General features: G+C 39.6%; 1 protein-coding gene across 5 annotated transcripts in view; it reads left to right on the top strand.

Moving 5' to 3' along the window:
• LOC131231879 (dolichol kinase EVAN) overlaps window positions 1-21315 on the top strand; it is a 57098-nt gene that overhangs the window by 15747 nt on the left and 20036 nt on the right. For 3 of the 5 annotated variants that reach the window (XM_058228218.1, XM_058228216.1, XM_058228220.1), the window contains exons 5-9: window positions 7785-7855; window positions 7949-8029; window positions 8099-8328; window positions 10138-10327; window positions 12030-12095. In XM_058228218.1, coding sequence (XP_058084201.1) covers window positions 7785-7855; window positions 7949-8029; window positions 8099-8328; window positions 10138-10327; window positions 12030-12095 — 638 coding nt within the window. The remainder of the gene's footprint in view (window positions 1-7784; window positions 7856-7948; window positions 8030-8098; window positions 8329-10137; window positions 10328-12029; window positions 12096-21315) is intronic. The other 2 variants (XM_058228217.1, XM_058228219.1) reach the window with 2 other exon arrangements.

The following is a 21315-nucleotide window of genomic DNA, read 5'->3' as shown; positions in this document are numbered from 1 at the left end:
TCTGACTCATTCTTTTCTCATGGCCTAAAATGATATCTCCAAATAGTTATGTTTTCATACATGACTATGATATATTTATAAATATCATGCATCCAATTTAAATATAGTTGCATTAGTTCAGTTAAACATTGCATAACTTAGGACCCTAGACAAAGGAAACTTATTATGTACATATTTTTTTTGAGATGTTATGATTTAAAATTGTGTATTAAAGGCTTTTTTAACAATCCTCAAAGTTTCATTAAAAATTTCAACCATTTCCTTAATGTTTCCCCATGTTTCCCAAAAAGTGCGATAAATTATGCGATACAAACGATATATCCCATGCGATAACCGATACGTATCTGTATCTCAAGGGTACGATACATAGTGCGATACCGATATTTCGAACACTGTTTGTTATATCTATGCCAGCCATTAATTTTGAAATATTATTTTAAATGTTTATCCAAAAAATGAGTTAGATCTAAAACTCAAGTGGACCACAACACGGGAAAACAGTAGTGATTGGATATCCACCATTTAAATCCTCCCAAGGCCCACTGTACTGTTTATTTGACATCCAACCTGTTAATTAGCTTATAAAGACTCAGATGAAGGGAAAAAACAAAGATCAGCTTGATCCAAAACTTTTATCGTCCCCAAAAAGCTTTTAATGGTCTACATTCATTCAACACTGTTTCTTGTAATGTAGTCCAATTGAGATTGGGACATACCGCTTTTTTTTTTTTCTCATATCATAAAATTATCTATAAAAATAGATGAATAGCATGGATGAAACACATACCTCGTGGTGGGGCCCACAGAGCATGGCAGGGGAGTAGCCACATCCCTTTCCGCAGGAAGCGGATTGCGTACTGAGTAACTCAGTACGGTAAGCGTACTGAGTAAACTACGTGGGCCCGTGTCATTCATGCATTATATCCACTCTGTCCATCTCTTTTAACACATAATTTTAGGGCTTTATCCCAAAAATGGAGTATATCCAACCCTCAAATGTACCACACCACCAGAAACTGTGTAAATTGAACATCTACCATTGAAAATTTTTTGGGGACAACAGAGGTTTTAGATCAAGTTGATATTTGTGTTTTCCCCTCATCCATGTCCTTCTGATCTTATGAATAGGTTGGATGACAAATAAACATCACTGGGGGCCTTAGAAAATTTTCAACGGTTGAAATCAATAGTTCCACTTTTTCCAGTGGTATGGCCCACTTGAGCTTTGTATATTCATCAATTTTGGGTTGAACCCAAAAAATGATCTAGAAAAACGAATGGACAGTGTGGATAAACCACATGCATTCGCGGTGGGCCCAACTGAGTTTACTCAGAACCATAAAAGCGTACTGAGTAACTCAGTACACAATCTGATTTCCTTTCCGCATGGACCAGGGACGCGGATTTATTGCGGAAGCCTTTCCCGCTCTTCCTGCGCTGCAAGCTTGGGTGGGGCCCACTGTGATGGCTGTGAGAAATCCTCTCCGTCCATCCGTTTTGTGATTTCATTTTAGTACTTGTTTTAAAAAATGAACGGTATCCAAAGCTCAAGTGAGCTGTACTAAAGGAAAATGTGGTTTGGGAAATTCCTACCGTTGAAACCTTCCTGGGTTCAACAGTGATGTTTAGGTGCCATCCATACCATTGAAACCTTCCTGGGTTCACTTGAGCTTTAGATACGGTTCATCACAGTGGGCCCCAAAAGTGGGGACAGTGATCCACCGTTCAAAACTTCTTAGGGGCCACAGAAGTTTCCGATCAAGCTTATATTTTTGTTTTCACGTCATCTATCTCTATGTTAACTTATGATGAGGTTGGATCTAAAAAATACATAATGGTGGGCCTTATAAATGTTACAACGGTGGGTGTGATTGATCCCACAGTTTTTTCAAATCAGTGTATCAAATCGCAGATTACATCCTGCCCTTGCAAGGCTCTGTGGGGCCCACCTTAATGTATGAGTTTTATTTATGCCGTCAATCCATTTTTCCATGTCATTTTAGGATATGAACCTAAAAATAAGGTAGATCAAAGGCTCAAGTGAACCAAACAGTGGGGATTGAACTGCCACCATTAAAAATTTCTTGTGAGCGGTAGAAGTTTTGGATTAATCTGATATTTGTGTTTTCCCTTCATCCATGTTTATATGACCATATGAACAGGTTGGATGGAAAATAAATATCACGGTAGTCCCTACAAAGGCTTCAACAGTGAGTTTTATTAACGCAACTGATTAGTGTGGGGCGGTCCACTTGAACATTGGAACTGCCTGATTGCCTAATTTTTAGAATCATGTCCTAAAATGATCTGAAAAAAATGATGGACGGCGTGGATAAAATCCATGCATCACGGTGGGCCCCACAGAGTGCATCCCTGCACGCGGATGCATGCTCTCACATGCACATGCATAGAGGATTCCATTGGCCGCAACGGTGGATGGGTCAATTTTACTCCATCATGTTGTATGTATAAATCACAATAGGCCCCATAAAGTTTACTCAATATGCAATCTGCAGACTCTTTCCTCAATTGTAACTTATATGAAATTTTGATTTGATCTAACATCTTAGCCCTTGAAACTCATTTTGATTACTAATTGAGTGATTTCTTACGACAACGCATGCCTTTTGGCCCCCATTAAATGGAAACTTATTATTTAATGCATTTTTGTTACAATTTTTCCATTCCTGAATATGTAAATATGTGTATTTAAGCATGTCCTGAAGTTTCATTGAAAAATTCCACCATTTTCTCCATGTTTCCCCCTTTTTCCCTGCATTTCCGGTTATCGGCGATAACGATATCATATCGTTATCTCCGGCCAGCGAAACTTGTAGCGACACCGACAACTCGAACACTGGTCGTCCGTATGTGAGGCTAGTGGAAGGAGAAGAGAGGAACAATATATTTCTTGGAGATAAATTTGTGGATATGATTGTTGTGAGTGGTGTCTGTTGTTTGTAGATGGCATAGTTTTGATTGATGAGATGAGGGAGGAGATAAACACAAAGCTTGAACTATGAAGTGATGCAACTAGTTAAGATTGCTGACCAAGTACCCCAAAATGACCATTTTTGTTTTCTTGGGTTGGTAATTAATGGGTGCAGAGGGATCGAGAAGGATGTTGCACATAGAATTCAAGTTGGGTGGAAGGAGTGGAGACATGCCTTTGGGAGTTTCATGTGATCGTCGCGTACCAATGGAACTGAATGGGAAATGTTATAAGATAGCTATAAGACCAACCATGCTTTATAAGACAAAATGTTGGGTAGTGGTAAGGAACAACATGCTCATAGGATGAGCATAGCAGAAATTAGGATGTTGATATGGATGAGTGGCAAGATGAGGAAGGTTAGAATTAGAAATGGTTCTTTGAGAATAGAAGAGAAGATGAGGGAAGAAAGTGAAGAGATGATAAAAGAGAGAGAGAGCTCAAAGAGGTCACGTGCTATCTCCTCCCACTTTAATATAATAGGGCTTTCATAATAGATGTACAATTAAAATAATACCCTCTATGCTTTAGCAAAACGTAAACTAAGGTCTATAACACTAAGGTTAGAATTAGAAATGGTTCTTTGAGAATAGAAGAGAAAATGAGAGAAGAAAGTGAAGAGATGATAAAAGAGGGAGCTCAAAGAGGTCATGTGCATTCTCCTCCCACTTTAATATAATAGGGCTTTCATAATAGATGTACAATTGGGACCAAACCCTAATGTCCTTAAAACTTTGGTTCTTACTTCCTTCGGTGAAGTAGGGGAGAAGACTGCCTTAAATGAGCTTCATTTTGGGGGATTGGGCTATATGCCTTCGGAAACCAAGGATTGGAGTTGTCAGATCTCCCTGAAGGTGGAGGGCTAGGGTCCAGTGGGGGGTAAGTCCAATGAATTTCCCTCTTAGCAATCATTTGAAAAGTAGTAGGATGATGAAAGGAGGGCTACGAGCTGAACAGTTAGTTGCAAAACTGGTCGAAGTAACCATTCACCCCCATATTAGATGTACAATTACAATAATATCGTCTCTACTTGAGCAAAACGTAAACCAAGGTCCATAACACTAATCTAAACCATAGCTCACAAGGACTAAAAGCTTTGAGTAACATCACATGTGGACCACATATAAGCTTCTTGCCATCATTTACATATGAGGCGGGCCACATACAATCATGATTGTTCATCACGGTCTACTAACCCCCCCACCAAAAAAAAAAAAAAAAAAAAAAAAAACCTGGAGCATAGATATCATTTATACCCAGCTCGGTGAAGACAATCTAAATAAGCTTTTCTAAGAGCTTTAGTGAATATATCTGCCAATTGATCCCGAGACTTCACAAATGGCATACAATTCTCTTTGTTGGCAACTTTTTCTCTAAAAAAGTGACAATAGACCTTGATATGGTTTGTTCTCTCATGATAGACTAAATTGTTAGCAATGTGTGAAGAAGCTTGACTATTGCAATGAAGCTTGATTGGGCCTTGATCTGTAAATCCTAACTCATTCATCAATGACTTTAACCACATAAGTTCATATATGGTACGTGCCGTTGCCATGCGCTTTGCTTCAGCACTCAAATGTGCCATGGAACTCTGCTTCTTGCTTTGCCAACTAACAAAGATATGATAGCCCATAGTAGACTGCATGCTAGGCCAATCTGAAATTGCGGTTTTTGCCGCAATGCATTAAGTGTGGAAACTTGGCGGAGTTAGGGAATGAAGGCTGATGCGGAAACTTGGCGGAGTTAGAGAATGAAGGCTATGTCCTATAGGGGAGGGCGGGGGCTGGGATTAGGACCTATTTAAAAACGTGCCAATTAAAATTCAAATTGCCTAGCTTAAACTCAGCAACGAAATATAACTCTAAGGCTTTCAAGCCAATAGAGGGTCCAATCACATAGACTACAAAAGATTTGCTAATAAGCAATTAGTCTATCAAGATAGTGAATGTGTGTGTGGGATGTGCTACCTATTCAATCACTAAGCATTCATCTAGTCATGTATGTATAATTAAACATTTAAATACATGCATAACTAAACAAGTGCGCAAATGACAATCCCAAACACAATCATATATAGTGGTTTGGCTACTTGCCTAATCCACTCTCGGCGGACGCAGTCAACCCATGAGTGTACCAGTTTTCACTATCGGAGGTTTTAAATCAAGTTCACATCTAACCTTTACAGCCTCACACAAGGACTTTAAATTTAGGCTCTCCACAAGAGCTAAGGTTCTACACAAGAACCCAATGTTTAGGCCCTACATAAGAGTCAAGGTCCTACAGAAGAACCTGGAACTTAGACTCCACATTAGAGTCAAGGTCCTACACAAGAACCTAAGTTTTTAAGCCCTACGCAAGAGCCAAGGTCCTACACAAGAACCCTATACGTATTCTCCCGCCGGAGGCTTCCGCAAGAGGCTTTGGTTGGTTTCTCCTTAGGCTAACCAATGGTCCTACACAAGAACCACGGATTTAGGCCCTACACAAAGGCCAAGGTCCTACGAAAGAACCTAGATGAGTTTGGGAATACAAACTCTTGTACTCCAACCTACACAAGGAAGGAGTACAAACTTGGACTCTTACACATGACACTTGTCAGATTGAGTCCCTTTCGTAGCTCCGTCTTGGGTTGCTTGATCTCTGCTCTCCCGTGCTTTAATCAGTTCTCTGATGCTCCCTTGATCATGTCGCTACTGCTTCGCCAAGGCTTCAGCTCCACGATCAATCACCTTGCATATGATGCTCTTTCGAGGTGACTAAGGTGATGTGAGATTGGTTGAATCTCTTACAACTAATGAGAAGTTGTTTTCCTAGGGGATTCAATTAGATGGGTGTCCTAGAAGATTTGGACAATGGTTTGCCGAGATATCTTAAGCGCAATATCTTGGAAACGGAGGAGTTCAAGCATATCTCCAAAGGTGAGTTTAGAATCCTCATTAGAGTTGAAATATCAAGGGAGATTGCTTGAAACTCAATAGAATAGGGGCATGGGATGAGGGATATGCATATGGAATCACCCTACCTCTGGTTGCTCCAAAAACCCATCAAAATGCCCAAGAACTGAATGCCCTTTATAAAAAGTTCGAACTCTAACGGTAAAAAAGGGGCAGAAAACGGCTCTGTCGATGTCATCGAAGGTCCTTCGATGTCATCGAAGGGTTCCTCGATGCTATCAAACAATCCAAACAATATATGATATTTTCTTGCTGGACAGTTCTGGACCATTATTGATGTCATCGATTGACCTTCGATGTTATCGAACATCAAGTCATCAATGTCATTGAAGGAGCTTTGATGCCATTGAGAGAGTGAGAGGCAAAATCCAAAAACTTGTTGGACAATTTGGACTCTCAATCGATGTCATTGAGATGGCTTCGATGTCATCGAAACTTATGTCATCGAAACATAAGTTTCGATGTCATGGAAGGGACCTCGATGCTATTGAGAATTTCAGAGAAAAATCCAGTTTAAAAATGGTTCTTTGAGAATTACAATTGGGTGGTAAGAAAAGATACCAAGGGTCAAAATTCAGAAGGGAAAATATTCTTACAATTGGAGGCCAAGAAGGGAAAATATTCTTACAATTGGAGGCCAGGATTACCTGACCTGTGAGTTTTGCTGTCTAGCCCATCCATACAAGTGGACATTCCAATGTTGTACATGTGTGCCTCACACATCAAGATTGAGCGCCTGATAACTAACTTGGATATTTGCATTTATCATCTGATAGTTTACCTCATTGCGGCGGTGTGATGGATCTGTCAGGGGCCACCAGTAATTGGAACTAACACTAGCGAATATCCATGAGGGCTGGAAAGGGAAATAAAAAAGGTATAGGTATGGCTTACTTTTCTTTAATTTAACAAGAGAAATCTCACTCGGTAAGGTAAAGAGGACTTGAAACATATTGTAGGGAAGCCGAACAAAGGCATAATCGAGGAGCCATAAGGATATGTTGGCTTGAGAGATTGAATGAAGCCAAACTGGATGTGATCGAAAGGCTATCCAGCGCCTTACAGACATTCAAGCTATTACGCTGCAAATAACCACCCGTGCCTCTCCCAACTTTTGTCATTCCTAATTTTCCTAAAGGTCAGGTGTACAGATGGAAATTCAGCCTGAGGTATTGACTCGAGATATCGCATCTGAAATTTCTGATTATGGAGTTTTTAGATACAAAATTACCAAATCTGAAGTATTTGTCCTGGTATTGATATGGGGAAGCTGAGGTCATTAATTGCGAAATTAGACTGCAAAGGTAGAACGGGATTCGTATAGCTGACCCCAGTTAGCTGGGATGAGGCTTAGAATTGATGATGATGATGATCATGATGAAAGGCATGGTCATGATTTGAATTTGATACATGAGATACTGCTGGAGTATGAGAGAAGAAAAGAGAATGAATTTGCAGGAGCCAAGTTTTTTCCCAACCTTGGGGAATGATGTGATATTGCTCTGGCAATTTTCCATATAATTGGAAAATAAATAAAAGTCAAATGTATGATCAATGGATACACTCGTCCTTCACAAGAAACAAAAGGAGATAAGGTGGAAGATGTCCTTTTATTCTAGCAACAATGCTGACAAATAGTATAAATTGTCTTTTATGGAGTTCCATGTTGTTTGTCTGTTGGAAATGCACTCTTGTGCTTTCTAAATTGTTCATTATTCTCTGGCTCTTTTAATCTACTCCAAACTTGTGTCCTTTTGAGCATTATTATTTTGTATTGTGTTTGATGATGCCAAATTATGTAGTATTATCAGTTTTATTTGATTTCCTTCTCTCTGCAGGGGAAGCACTTTTAGTTACTGGTGGTCTTGTATTTTATTTCGGTGATATGCTGGCATTTACTCTTGCAAAGGTCTGGTTTGTGCAGTTCTGATCAGTGTTCATTTTCTTTCTTTTGCTGAAGAAATTTATTCACGCTTTACTGGCATTGTCATTATTTTGACAGATCAATGAGTATGCACTGTCATCGAAATTAACTACTATCCAACTTGGAATTAGAAGAAGTGAGATAAGCACCATTTCACAGGTAGGATTCTGTGAAAGGTACACAGTTATTATGAATTCCTTTAATTTACTTTAAACATTTTTCTTGCAGGGAGTGTTGCTTGGCCTTCTCCTTCTGCCAATCTTTTACAAGTTTGTTCTTCGAATTTGGTTACACTTCACAAGGCTGATCAACCATGGAGCTCATGCAGCTGAAGGAATGACATGTGAAGGGATTGGGAGATCGATTCTCTTTTATGCTTCTATGGCAGTTACCTTGATTATAATTGTTCCAACATGGATGCAATTTGTCCAGGATTTTCATGGTCATCCTGTGCTATGGTACACTTGCCTTTAAACTTGCATCACGTTAATATCATAAAATACTTTTAATTCCTTTTGAGGTTCCCCTTGTTATCAAACAGTTCAAATACCGATGTGAAGTTTAGTGCACTATGAGTGGAAGTATATTAGAGGAGAAATCAATAGAAGTGGGAAGAAAGGATAAAAAGAGAAAGAAGTGAGAAAACGGCATGGGCAATCTTTGTATATCCTCTATTCACACAACTGTCATAACATAAAAACATAAGCATGTTTGGTGCTCCAGCAGAGTATACAAAGTATATACACATACACAAAATACAAAATGTGCACATATTCTCAATACTCCCTCTCAAGTTGGAGCATAAATGTTAATGTGCCTAACTTGTTGAAGTCCTTTGATCTACATGTTTGCCTATGACGTGGTGCTGGCTGATGAGATTGGAGATGATATCCCAAATTGGAAGTTTGCAGGAAGGTTTTTCATTCTAGAGGTTTTAAAATTAGCAGAGCTAACTACTTAGAGTATTTGGAATGCAACTTTATTTGGAAGAGTCATATATTTGAGGCATTAGTTTTCTTGGTTCTATCATTTAAAATGATGGAGAGATCAAGGATGATGCTTCCAATAGAGCTATAGCTGGGTGGATGAAGTAGAGATTTGTTTCTAGAGTGCTACTTAATCAACGTACGCCAATGTAACATAACGGGAATTTTGTAAGTCAACCATTAGACTCGATGTGTTACATGGGGCAGTGTTGGGCAATTAAGATGAACATAAATAGAGGATGAATGTTGCAGAGATGAGGATGTTGAGAACATAAAGACGTATTTATGGAACTACCAGAAAAGAATTTAGAATAAGGTCATCCAAAGAATCTCTGGTGTTGTACCAATTGGAGATAAAATAATGAGACAGGGAGTCTTGATTGGGTTGGTTAGAGGCATTGTACTTTCGAGTATCGACGATATTATCGATAATATCGCCCATATTATCGGTATTGCTAGCTTGGCAATATCCGATAACACTAGCAGTATTTGAAATTTCAGGTATCGGTGATATTGACGATATATTGTAAAGTATCGCCAATGTATCGCGATATTTTCAACTGTATAAATTCTAGATGTCACTTATAACACCAATGTATTGGTGGCATTATTGATAACATTGCCAAAAATCTATTTATTAAAATAAATTTCCATTTCAATTTTTTTTTTTTTTTTTTTTTTTTCCGGGTGCATGGTTGTATGATGAAATGCATGTATGTATGTGTGTATATGCATGCATGCATGCATGCATGTATGGATGCATGTATGGATGGATGGATCATGCATGTGTGTACATATGGATATGCCTGAGTATGCTTTGGGGAAACATAACGCTGAGTCAGCTGATTCCAAATAACACACATGCACTCATAGAGGAGGAAGGGAACACAGAAAAAGCGGGCTGGGGGGTTTGCATGGTGTATGTGAGTTACAACATTGAGGTCTCAGATCCCTGCCCAACTTACCTATCTCAAAAAATAAAAATATGCTCAAACTATTCAAGTTGGCATGCACAAATCACCTTACTTGCATGTGTCATTCCTCCATCCCTGTTTGTGCCTAACTGGTTCCTCAAATTTTGCTTTAGGGAGAAAAAATTAGAACTGTTAGGTTTTACAAACAGATTCTGATTCTTAAGAGTACTTTTATTTTGGCAAAATATAATTGTGTCATGTCTATTTTCTCATGTTCTGCTGTTCTATTTGTCTAGAAATGTTCAATCTAGTCCTGCTATTTAGAATGTTGTGGGCATTAATTATCTGTATTCATTGTTTTCAACAGGATTTCTACTTTTGTGTTCACGGAACCACTCAAACGATTATCACTATGTATCTATTGGATATGTGTTATATGTGCATCGGTTTTGCGGTTCTACAATATTTCAAAAAACAGCAAGATCGAAAGGATTCTTCTTCGAAAATACTACCATCTAGTTGCAGTTATAATGTTTGTGCCCGCTCTTCTTTTTCAGGTGATTTACAAATAATTTGATGTTATTGGTGGCACCAACATTCCCATACATGTGGATATACATACATTTGTATGTGCTTGGTGTCAATGTGAGCCTCTAGCATGGCCTCTTCCTAGAACCTTGGTAAAAAAGAAAGGTTGATGCCTAGTGGGTAGCCAAGCCACTCATAAAAGTTTTTTCCATTCTACCATTAGAAGCCAACCCCAAATTTCTGGGAGAAAGGTTAAGATGATGATACATAAATATGTATGGCATTGTTACTTTCCATATACCAGATGGAGGAAAGCGATTTTGAAATCAAGCAGGCCGGGGCTGGTTTGTATGGATGGTTACCATCTGATGATTTGTAGGAGAACACTCCTGTATACAACTGCTTTGCACCTTATTATGGTGCAACTGAGTTGTACTGGACTGAACATGTGGACATATCAAAAATATTATTGTTCAGGTTCATGTTGGAAGTAATGGCATAAGTTTGACACCGGCTGCCAACCTGATGCAATCCTCCTCCTTTATCCAGGCTGGGGACCGGCAATGAGAGCATAAAACTCCCACTGGCCCAATGCAATAGACTATTACATAGGTTGATAACAATCAAGCGCTATCTAATAGTCTACTACATTGGTTGATTAAAATCAACAGGTTAGGTTGATTAAAATCATTCCCTCTCCCCACTTGAGCCATCCATCTAGTTCAGTCAATTTTTCACGACCTACCATTCCAAAATCACACTGATCTTATGATCCAAATGGTTCGAGCACTGGGCATTTTTGTTATAATTGGTTACAACAAATCAGACTGTTAGGATCGTGGTGTCAAAGTGATTCTTGAGAGAGATAAGCAACCCAAGGAGGGTTTAAATAGTTAACTCTGGTGATTATATCCTTTTTTTTTTTTAATTTAAATTTTTATTTTTAAATTGCAACTCGTCTGGACTGTCAATTTTTGAACCGTTAAAAGGATGGTTAGGGTCATCTGATCATTGTGATTTTGGTTTGGTTGACCATGAAGGGTGGGTTAGCCCTAATGGTTGATCTAAATTGATGATTGGACTGTCCACATGTCCATTGCGTCTGATTTTAACCATACTAAGGTGCAAATTGGTTTCATAGGTTCATTTCCAACATACACATACAGACATTTGGGACTAATGAAACTAGTTTCTGGTGCATTATGATGCCGATTGGTTGTGTTGGATACATGCACTGCTGCACAATCCAATTGTCAATCTATTCCATCCAATCAGACTGACCTTTTTTTTTTTTTTAAAAATGAAGCATAAGCCATGTAGCGAAAGGCAAACTGACTAGCCAGTCGTAACCATCTGAGCAATGTCTTGCAAAATGGACACTTAGATAAGCTATTACCAAGAGAGGTCCCAATCATCAAACTATGCAGTCACTCCAGTGGAACCCACCTCAGTGCTTATGTGTATCAACCACCAATTTGATTGGACAATACTAAACATCTGATCGGTGGTTTGTGAAAATGAGTGATTATTCGATCAGTGTGATTATGGCATTATTGCACAAGAATTGGTTGGACTGGGTGGAAAATCAAGATCTATTCTCTGGAGTATCCATGTGTTGAATACATCTTATTTCCATAGCAATATGGGTCACAAACTAGTCTTATAGGATCATTTCCATTCTCATGCACATTATCCAAAGTTTCTTATTACTAAGCATGTTAATAACTGCAGCCAAAATTTCTGGATCTAGCATTTGGTGCAGCTTTGGCAGTTTTCCTGGTACTAGAAATGATTCGAGTAAGTCGTTCTTCATGCAAATATATATGTGAGGCTAACATTTTAATGGAGCATCATGCCATAGATTCCGTTTACATTTTGATTGTTGCTACCTTTTTTGTTTTAATAATTGAAACATAAACTTTTCCAGTAAAAGTAGACTCAATAATTTGGTTTCAGTTAATTTCAGCATGTTGCCATCTTCTGGTCTTTTTATTTTATTTTTTATTTTTTTAATGAATATTGTGAGATTTCATTAAAAGAAAAAACACAGAGGAAACACAGGTAGGTAAAAAAAAAACAAAAAACCCCAGCAGGAACTTTCTGGTTGATCAAAACTGTTACTTCCATGTGTTACATTGTAATGTCTATGATTTCCGTTGTTTTTTTTTTTTTTTTTTTTGAAAGGGTAATGAACTTATTTTATTAAGAAGCTGCTATACGAAGTCATGGTAGCAAAGAATACAACAAAAACAAAAAAAGAGAAGGCTATTACATCCCCATTACAGAAAGAGCAGCGCAAATATTTACATGACTGAGTCCAGCTGCCCAATCTAATGCATCCCTTTTAGATTTCCAAAAGACTTCTTCTCACGACCCCACTGTGTTACAGAAACAACGCGCTTTGCGCTCCCCCAAATGTTCCAAAGGGCAGTGAGCAAGCTCAAACGCCAGAGGACGGGCCTCTCCTTACGAAGGTGAATACCATGCCACATCCAGAACAGATGGCCTATTGAATGAGGCATCACCCAGTGAATGCGGAAAATCCTTAGAAAGTGCGACCACACTTGACTCACAAATGGACAGTGAATGAATAAATGATTGATTGACTCCACGTCATTCTTACAAAGGAGGCAAATGTTGGGAAGAATCATGGCTCTCTTTTGAGGGTTATTGACAGTTAGGATACGCTTTCTTCCAACTCGCCAAGCAAAGGAAGCCACCATAGGGGGAGCACTGCAGAACCAGAAAGCGTGAAAAAACTCGTAGCTTCTAGCATCATCCAAGCCCTGAATCTTCTTATAAAAGACTTGACTGAAAATTTTCCAGATGTAGAAGCACTCCAAACTAAGGAGTCCATAGAGGCCGGAGAAGGATGGAGAGTATGAACCCATTCCAATAATCTAGCATAATCCTCCGCCTCTTCATCAGTTAAGTCCCTACGACATGGGGGGCACCAAGCACCCCTCCCCCCATCAGAGGAAAAGCAACTAGCCACCAGAATATTTTTTAAGGGGGATAAGCTTGCCAATGGGAATTCTACCGCCAAAGGCCTATCACCGCACCAAGGGTCCTCCAAAACATGAATCTGATTACTATTGCCGAGAGAAAAGGTTAACCTAGATTTTAACAAAGGGGTTATCGAGTTGATGGCCTCCAAATTCTAGAAGCATGATGGTATTGTCAAACAACTACTTTCTCTAAAAGCTCGAGCTTTTAAAAGATGGTGTATCAATGTATATCAAGGGACTTTCACTCTCCCCTGCATGTGTGGGGTGGAACTTTGCACGGAAACATACTGAGCAAGGGTGGAGGGACACTCACAACTCACATCATAAATGGCCCTCTGTGGGAAAATATATTAAGGAGGCATATTTGTTGCTCTCGGGATTCAAACACAATACCTTTCACTTTGATACCATGTCAAACAACCACTTTCTCTAAAAGCTCAACCGTTAGAAGATGGTGTATCTAGTGTTCGAAATATCGGTGTTGCGATACGTATCGCATCCTTGGGATACAGATACGTAGTGGTTATCGCACGGGATATATGGTTTGTATCAGGTAATTTATCGCACTTTTTGAGAAACATGGGGAAATGGTTGAATTTTTCAATGAAACTTCAAGGATTGTTAAAAAAGACCTTAATATACACTTTTAAATAATAACATCTCAAAAAAGAAGTGCATATAATAGGTTTCTTTTATATAGGGTTGTAAGCTATGCGCTGTCTGATTGAACTAATGAAACTATGTTCAAATTGAATGCATAATAATTATTTAGAGTGTATATGACGATCATTTCATCAAACACTCCTAAATACCAAATACTTCAAAATTAGTCTCAATCGACAGCTAGTTGGAGGGAAATTTCGAAAAAAATTTAATATTTTAATTAAAAAATTATTAATTTTTAATTAAAAATGATTTTTAATTTTCAAAAATTAACAAGGATTTAACAAATCAGTAGTTCAGCCCTCATACATGCTTGATTTCATGTTTGGAGTGCATCATTGCAAGCAATTTAGGAAAATTTGGGGAAATTTTAAAATTTTCCTAAATTTTCCCTAATCGGATCACCTACACTCAAATTTCGAAATTAGAGTGTATGTGATAATCATTTCATCAAATACTCCTAAATACTTCGAAATTAGTGTCAATTGATAGTTGGTTGAAGGAAAATTAAAGAAAAAAACATGGCGAACATGAGGAACTAATGGATATCGAAATCAAAGCTATAGCTCAATCATTTTTCATGCAAAACATGAAGAACCAATGGATTTATAACCATTTGACACTGATTTAACAAAATATCAACAAAAAAAGGAATCGAAAATTGAAAATGCTCACTAAATCGAACACGTGGGATATATCGGCACTACCTGTGCGTTTCGTATCGCATACGTGGGATACAAGATATATCGTGGGATATATCAGCTGATATCGTCGATATTTAAAACGTTGGGTGTATCAATGTATATCAAAGGGCTTTAGCAGGTATGAAGACTTCTTGACCTCCCAACCCCCCTCTTCCAAACCATACTTGGAGGCAAGGACTTTCCTCCATAGCTTGCCTTCTTCAGATGCAAACCTCTATGCCACTTGCCAAGAAGAGGCACATTCATAGATTCCATATTTCTGATACTTGCACCTCCATTGGCTAATGGTTTGCATACCTCCTCCCACTCGGGTAAGTGGAACTTGTGCTTATTTTCAGCCCCTTGCTATAAAAAAATCCCTTTGCAATTTATCTAGCCTAACCAACACGGACTTCAGACAATTGTACAAGGACATGAAACATATAGGAAGGTTAAAGATAGCCGCCTTGATATGATGTGCACTGCCAATGATAAATGCCTCCCCTTCCACTTGGAAGGCTTCCATTCAAGCCTTTCTACTACCTTGCTCCGCAAATGTTAGGGGAGGTTTACCCATACACAACGGAAGACCCAAATAAGTGGATGGAAAGGAGGCTGCTCCGCACCCAAAAACATTTGTGAAACTAGACACTTCTTCCATAGAAAGCCCAACACCAAGCATCTTGCTATTCCTAGCATTAATTTTCAAACCCGAAACCTCTTCGTAGCACCCCAAAATCTTCCTTAAGTTGTCTTCCATGGCCACATTCACATCGCAAAATAATAGTGTGTCATCTACAAATTGTAAATGAGAAATCTATTCCCATTATTTGATCCACTAAAACTAGATATGAGACCTACCGCTTGACCTTTAAATAGCATACCACTCAAACCTTCCGCAACCACTACAAACAAAAGAGGAGAAAGCGGATCTCCTTGCCTTAAGCCCAACGATGCTTTTAAAAAAGCCTTTTGGAGACCCATTGATCAAGAGTAAAAAGAGGCCAACAACATGCATTCATGAATCCAACTTATCCAGTTGCTGCTGCAACCTACTCTTTTGAGCATATATTCTGGTCCAAAGAATCCCAATCTACATGATCATATGGTTTCTCAATGTCCAATTTGCACCCCATGCCTTTTTTTGCCTTGTGTCTTGAATCGATGCATTCATGGGCAAGCAATGCACTCTCTGAAATCTGTCTATTCACTACAAAGGCGCTTTGATTTTTTGATATCACCGAAGACAAAACTGACCTGAATGTATTGGCCAAAACTTTCACTAAATCTTGGTAAGGACTTTCAATTAGACTAATAGGCAGGAAATCTGAGAGGGACTCTGCCCCTTCTCTCATAGGAATTGAGGCTATAAATGAAGCCTGCATCTCTTTAGTGAGCCAACCCATTTTGCTAAACTCTTGCACGAAGTCCACAACATCTTTTTTATTGTATCCCAAAAAACTTGATAAAAGGCTATGGGAAAACCGTTGGGACCTGGTGCCTTGTATCTATCCTATGAGTCAATGGCACACTTGATTTCTTCTTCCATAATTAGTTTATCGAGACCTTCGCCTTTTGTAACCGAAATTCCAAGAAAGGCCAAGTTTTGTAGTAATGTTTCCTCTGAATGTGACTAGCTAATAGCTTGGAATAAAAATCAATAATAGCGGAGCAAACTTGATCTTTATCTTCTAGTCTTTGACCATCAACCATGATGCTACTGATTTAGTTGGTTGTAGCTCGAGCACTAGCAATACCATGGAAAAACAGAGGTTCTTGTCGCCTTCCTTGAGCCATAAGGCTCTTGATCTTTGCCTCTTCATTGATTTCTTCTTTCTTAAGGTACTTCAAATACTCTGCCGAAAGGAACAAATGTCTATTCTGGTCTTCTATAGATAGGTCAACCCCCTCTTCTTTAGTCTTAATCTCAATAAGATCATTGACGATGCTTTCAGCTTTATCAGTCTTTTTTTTTTTTTTCCAAAGTATTCCTTCTTCCATTCAGACAATTTCTTTTTAAGACCTTTAATCTTTTGGACCAACTGGAAACCAGCTGAACCTAAAAACGAGAATGACTGCCACCAGTTTCTCACCATTTCAGCAAAGTAATCCACTTCCAGCCATGTGAGTTCAAAACAAAAGGACTTAGGATCCCAGCTTTCGTCCTCAACTTCCAGTAAAATAGGACGATGATCTGATGATGTTCTGGTAGACCGCACTATCTTACCATTGGGCAGATTGAATCAAGTCTGACTTGATTCAATTATGCACAAAAACAAATGTCTTCGAGTTGGAAGGCATGGGCCATACATTGTCATGATTCAATTCTCCCTAAAAACAACTGACATCGAAAATACACCAATATTACTGTCCTCCGAATACCAAAAATCTTTGTTCCAAGCAATCACTGCACTCCTATCAAACCATCCACATTCAAGGCTAACTATCCCTTATTGTTAATCCCCCAAATGGAACCAAGAAATTTGTCATCAAAAGCTTGCAATTTAGCCTCCTAGAGAGAGGATCTAGACTTTATATTTCTTACATGCCTATTTGACTTGGATTCTTTTTTTTTTTTCCTTGGCTTCCTGGCCCCCTAATATTCCAATACAAAATCTTCATTGGAAACCATATCAAGGTCCCATTGCCCTTCTTATCACCATTGCAGTTGCTGGTGGAGTCATAGTTCATAGAACAAGTCTCAGAAGTTCCCAGTAGCCTCTTGGGAATTTCGGTTTAGCCTTCTACAACTAAGCCTTTTTTAGACTTCATGCTACTTCTATCTTCTACAAAAGCGACAAAAGGGCCCTATCTTCTTGCTCACACATTCCAACATATCCTTGTACCATCTCAAATCTTCTCTGACATTGAATGCACACCTTGAAAAGATGGGGAATCTTCTAGAAGAGGAGAGAGATTTCACTGTTTCAAACTAAAGCTCCCTCACTGCTTGTAGAGGGGTATCATCAAGTGCGTCATCGAAGCATTTTGCACTCATGACCTCATCAAGATGAGGGAAAGATTCACCCTCATGAAAGAACTTGTCACGAACTTCCATCACCATCTCGTAGCTCAGAGACGAGGTCTTATCTTTGTCGGGTTTGGAATCTTGAGAAGTAGAGACCACTAGGCTGGCTTCTAACTGGCTGGAAGAAAGATGCGAACATGACTCGAGACTATCAGTTTGGAATAAAACAAAGCACCCAAATTTTCTTATAAAAGAAGAGTTAAATACATATGACCGGCTAAACAACACGTGTTGACTCGATGATTCACAAGTCACGTGTGGCACAAAGGACCCGAGTGCCATTTCATCTGTTGAAGAAGAGGCACGTGCAATGGCTTGCAACACGTGTAAAGGGTCATCACCACATGTCACAATGAGAGGGCTGCCTACCGATCTCAATAGAGACTCCTCTGACGCACGCCGCCTGGCTTCGAAAGAGGAAAACCTCTCATTAAAAGTTCTCCCACGATTCTCGTCACGACACATATTGATCTGAGTTGGGGGTCTAGAGAAGGAGCAAGCTCCGAACCTATCATCTGGATCGACCATTGGTTGTCCATCTCCAGCTATTACCATTCCAATCACTTGAACCTAAGGTTATGCCCGAGCCTCCGGATGAGGCTCAACAATTAGACGGTCTTCCACTATCGTCACCCCACACGTGGGTGGCCCACTACCATCTATGACATCTATTGTCGCCCCACTGGTGGGCGGCCCGCCGCTATCTACAACATCCCTTTGCTTCCCCCGAACATTACCTCCTGAATGTGTCAAGAGAGATGAAGACACATAACACCCCCCTACTCGCGTACACTACGTGAATATTAAATAGATACTCCTCTCACACCACCAAACCCACCCGTTTTGACCTCGATCTGCGTCCCCTCCGCTTCCACTTTTCCTCCCATCTGCATGGGACCCCTAACTCAGCTCCCTCACCACCACTTTCTCTTCTCCAACCCAAGGATCAACTAATTTTGGATCAACCTAGATGGCTCGTCTACTCACACAAACCTTAGCAGTGCTGATTTCTTCTCCCTTTGATGTGGTGGGATTGGTGGCTGTTACCTCCCCAAGCATAAACCCACTACCTTGAACAACTCTTCCACCCAAAGCTCAAGCGGGATTCCTCACAGGAGAAACCACACCTCCACTTCTCCAAAGAAAGACTTCTCAGCCCATCCCTGGACCTCCATGCCAATACCATCGTTAAATAAGGCTCCTGCAACAACTATCTGGTCTACATTGGCGTTTACCTTGAGTCCATGACAGACACCCATACCTCCATCTCACCCAAGGGCTTGATAATGCAGTCTTCTTCCTTGAGCCTGCAACAAACCTCAACCCACACCTGTATATTGTTGAGGGAAGCTTTGGCTCTGGTGAGGATGAAAAGAGAATGGTGCGTCTGTCCATTTGTCCTCTTTAGAACCTCAGGTCTGACTCTAATGACTGGTTTAGGGCCCGTTTGGCTGGTCGGATTGTAAGGGATTCGATGGTATTGGAAGGGATTGAAAGTTAAATCCCGGGATTGGCCGGGCGTGCCAAACAGAGTAGGTGATCTGATCCCAATCCCATGGGTCTTAAGACAATCCACTGACAACACCATCATTACCTTTAAATCCCATCCAATCCACCTTAATCCATTCAAATTTGCCTGAGACGTGTTTGGTTGGAGGGATTGGAAGGGATAGGAAGGTTTAATCCCGGGATTGGCCGGGCGTGCCAAACAGACTGGATATAGCAATCCCATAGATCTCAAGACAATCAACTGACAACACCATCATTACCTAGAAATCCATGCCATCCACCCTAATACCATTCAATCCCTTTCAATCCACCCGGCCAAACGGACCCTTACTTTCTTGCTGCTCCTTCCAAGCCCAAACCGCAGAGGTGCTGTTGAGCTCCGAAACCTTCTGGGACTCCACTAAAGCTTTTGCCGCATCTTTTTCCATACCTTTCTTCACCTCCACAAAGGTTTTGGGAACCCATATCCATATCTTCTTACCTCTTGCCACTGGGTCCCTCACCCTCTCTTTAACCACTCCTACCTTCTTGTACATCCCCTAACTACTTTCCCCAACCCACCTTTACCCTAGAAACTAGCTTTCGAAATCCTATTCGGGCCAAAGTGTGCTTTTTGTACAACGATCGCCCTCCTGTCAAAGGATCGGCCATGAACCTCTACAACTACTCTCCTGAGCTCCTTTTCTGACTGCATACGCATGAAGGCAAAACCCTAGACTGATCTTTACTTCCTGTCCTGGGGAATGATGACCTTCGTGACACTTCCAAAGCGCTTAAAAAATGCACTAGAGGTGATCCTCATCCCATCCTGCTGGAAACTTCTATACAAACATTGTCGGAAAATCCCTTAACGAGCGACCCGTAAGCTTCTTCGTGGATTTCTTCTTATTGGTCACTACTATCCATCACTCTTCCTACGCACCTAACGGAATAGCCGTGCCTTTGTCCTTGATCTTCCCTTTCCCTTTCTCCCTCTTGGTTTAGTTTCTTCCCATCCTCGAGATTCTACGATGCAGTGTGATTGTTCTGTCGAGAGTTCGGAGCAAATTCCAATTGCAGAATGAAAATCTTTTCCCGAATGTGAAGGTTTTTTCCCCGTGGTTTTTGCTTGCCGTTAAAGCCAATTCATCAAGAGGAGAGCATTATGAAGTTAATAGTGAAAATTCTTTTGGCCCTAAAGAATATCATATTGTTTTCCAGAGCTTAATAATCATACAAAAGAATCTATATTCATGAAGGTGTGTGTGTGTGTGTGTGTGTGTGTGGTGCTTTGAATAGCGCTCGTAGCATTAGCAAATAGTGTAAATCCCTTGTAGTGTATGCTACAGGGGTTGTAGCCTATGCTTAGCGTATGTAGTGTCGTAGTGTATGTAGTATGTGCAATGTTTTAAATAGTGGTAGCGTGATGCGTAGCGCTTAACCCTCTATAGCGTGTAGTGTAAGTACGTAGCGTGTGGCGTAAGATACATGATACTTCTATTTTTTAATTTAAAAATAGGACAAATATAATAGATAGTGAAAAAAAAAGGAAAAAAAAATATAAAAATGCCTAAAAGATGATTCATTTTATCAATTATAAGCATGTTCAAAAAAGTTATTAGTTATCATTTATCAAAAGTCAATCCACATATATAATCCAAATCAAATAATTATCACATCAACAACTTTCTAAGCAAACCACTTTAATTAATAATGTCTAATTGAAACCACAAGTCACAACTATGAAAAGAAATAAAAATCTCATAGGTTAAAAGCATCAAGTATAATACAAGTGTCACATTCCTCAACATTAGAAACAAAGAAAACATGAAAAAATTATAAAAAAATAAAATAGTAAAAAAAATACATTGTAGCTTACGCTACGTAGCTGTAGCGTATGCTACGACCCCTGTAGCGTATGCTATAGGGGATTTATGCTATTTGGGACGCTACGTAGCGTTACGTAGTGTTACGGCCACGCTACGCTACGTAGCGTACGCCACTGCTACGCTACGGGCGCTATTTGAAACATTGAGTGTGCGTGTAGCGTACACTGTGCCTTTTTTTTTTTTTTTTGTGAATAAATGGTAACTATATTGTGTATTTCATACTTAATACTCTCAACCTGTGGGATTTTAATTTATTTT

Source organism: Magnolia sinica, chromosome 17, assembly GCF_029962835.1.
Source record: "Magnolia sinica isolate HGM2019 chromosome 17, MsV1, whole genome shotgun sequence".
Taxonomy (NCBI): domain Eukaryota; kingdom Viridiplantae; phylum Streptophyta; class Magnoliopsida; order Magnoliales; family Magnoliaceae; genus Magnolia; species Magnolia sinica.
This window is presented reverse-complemented; position numbering and strand designations above follow the sequence as displayed.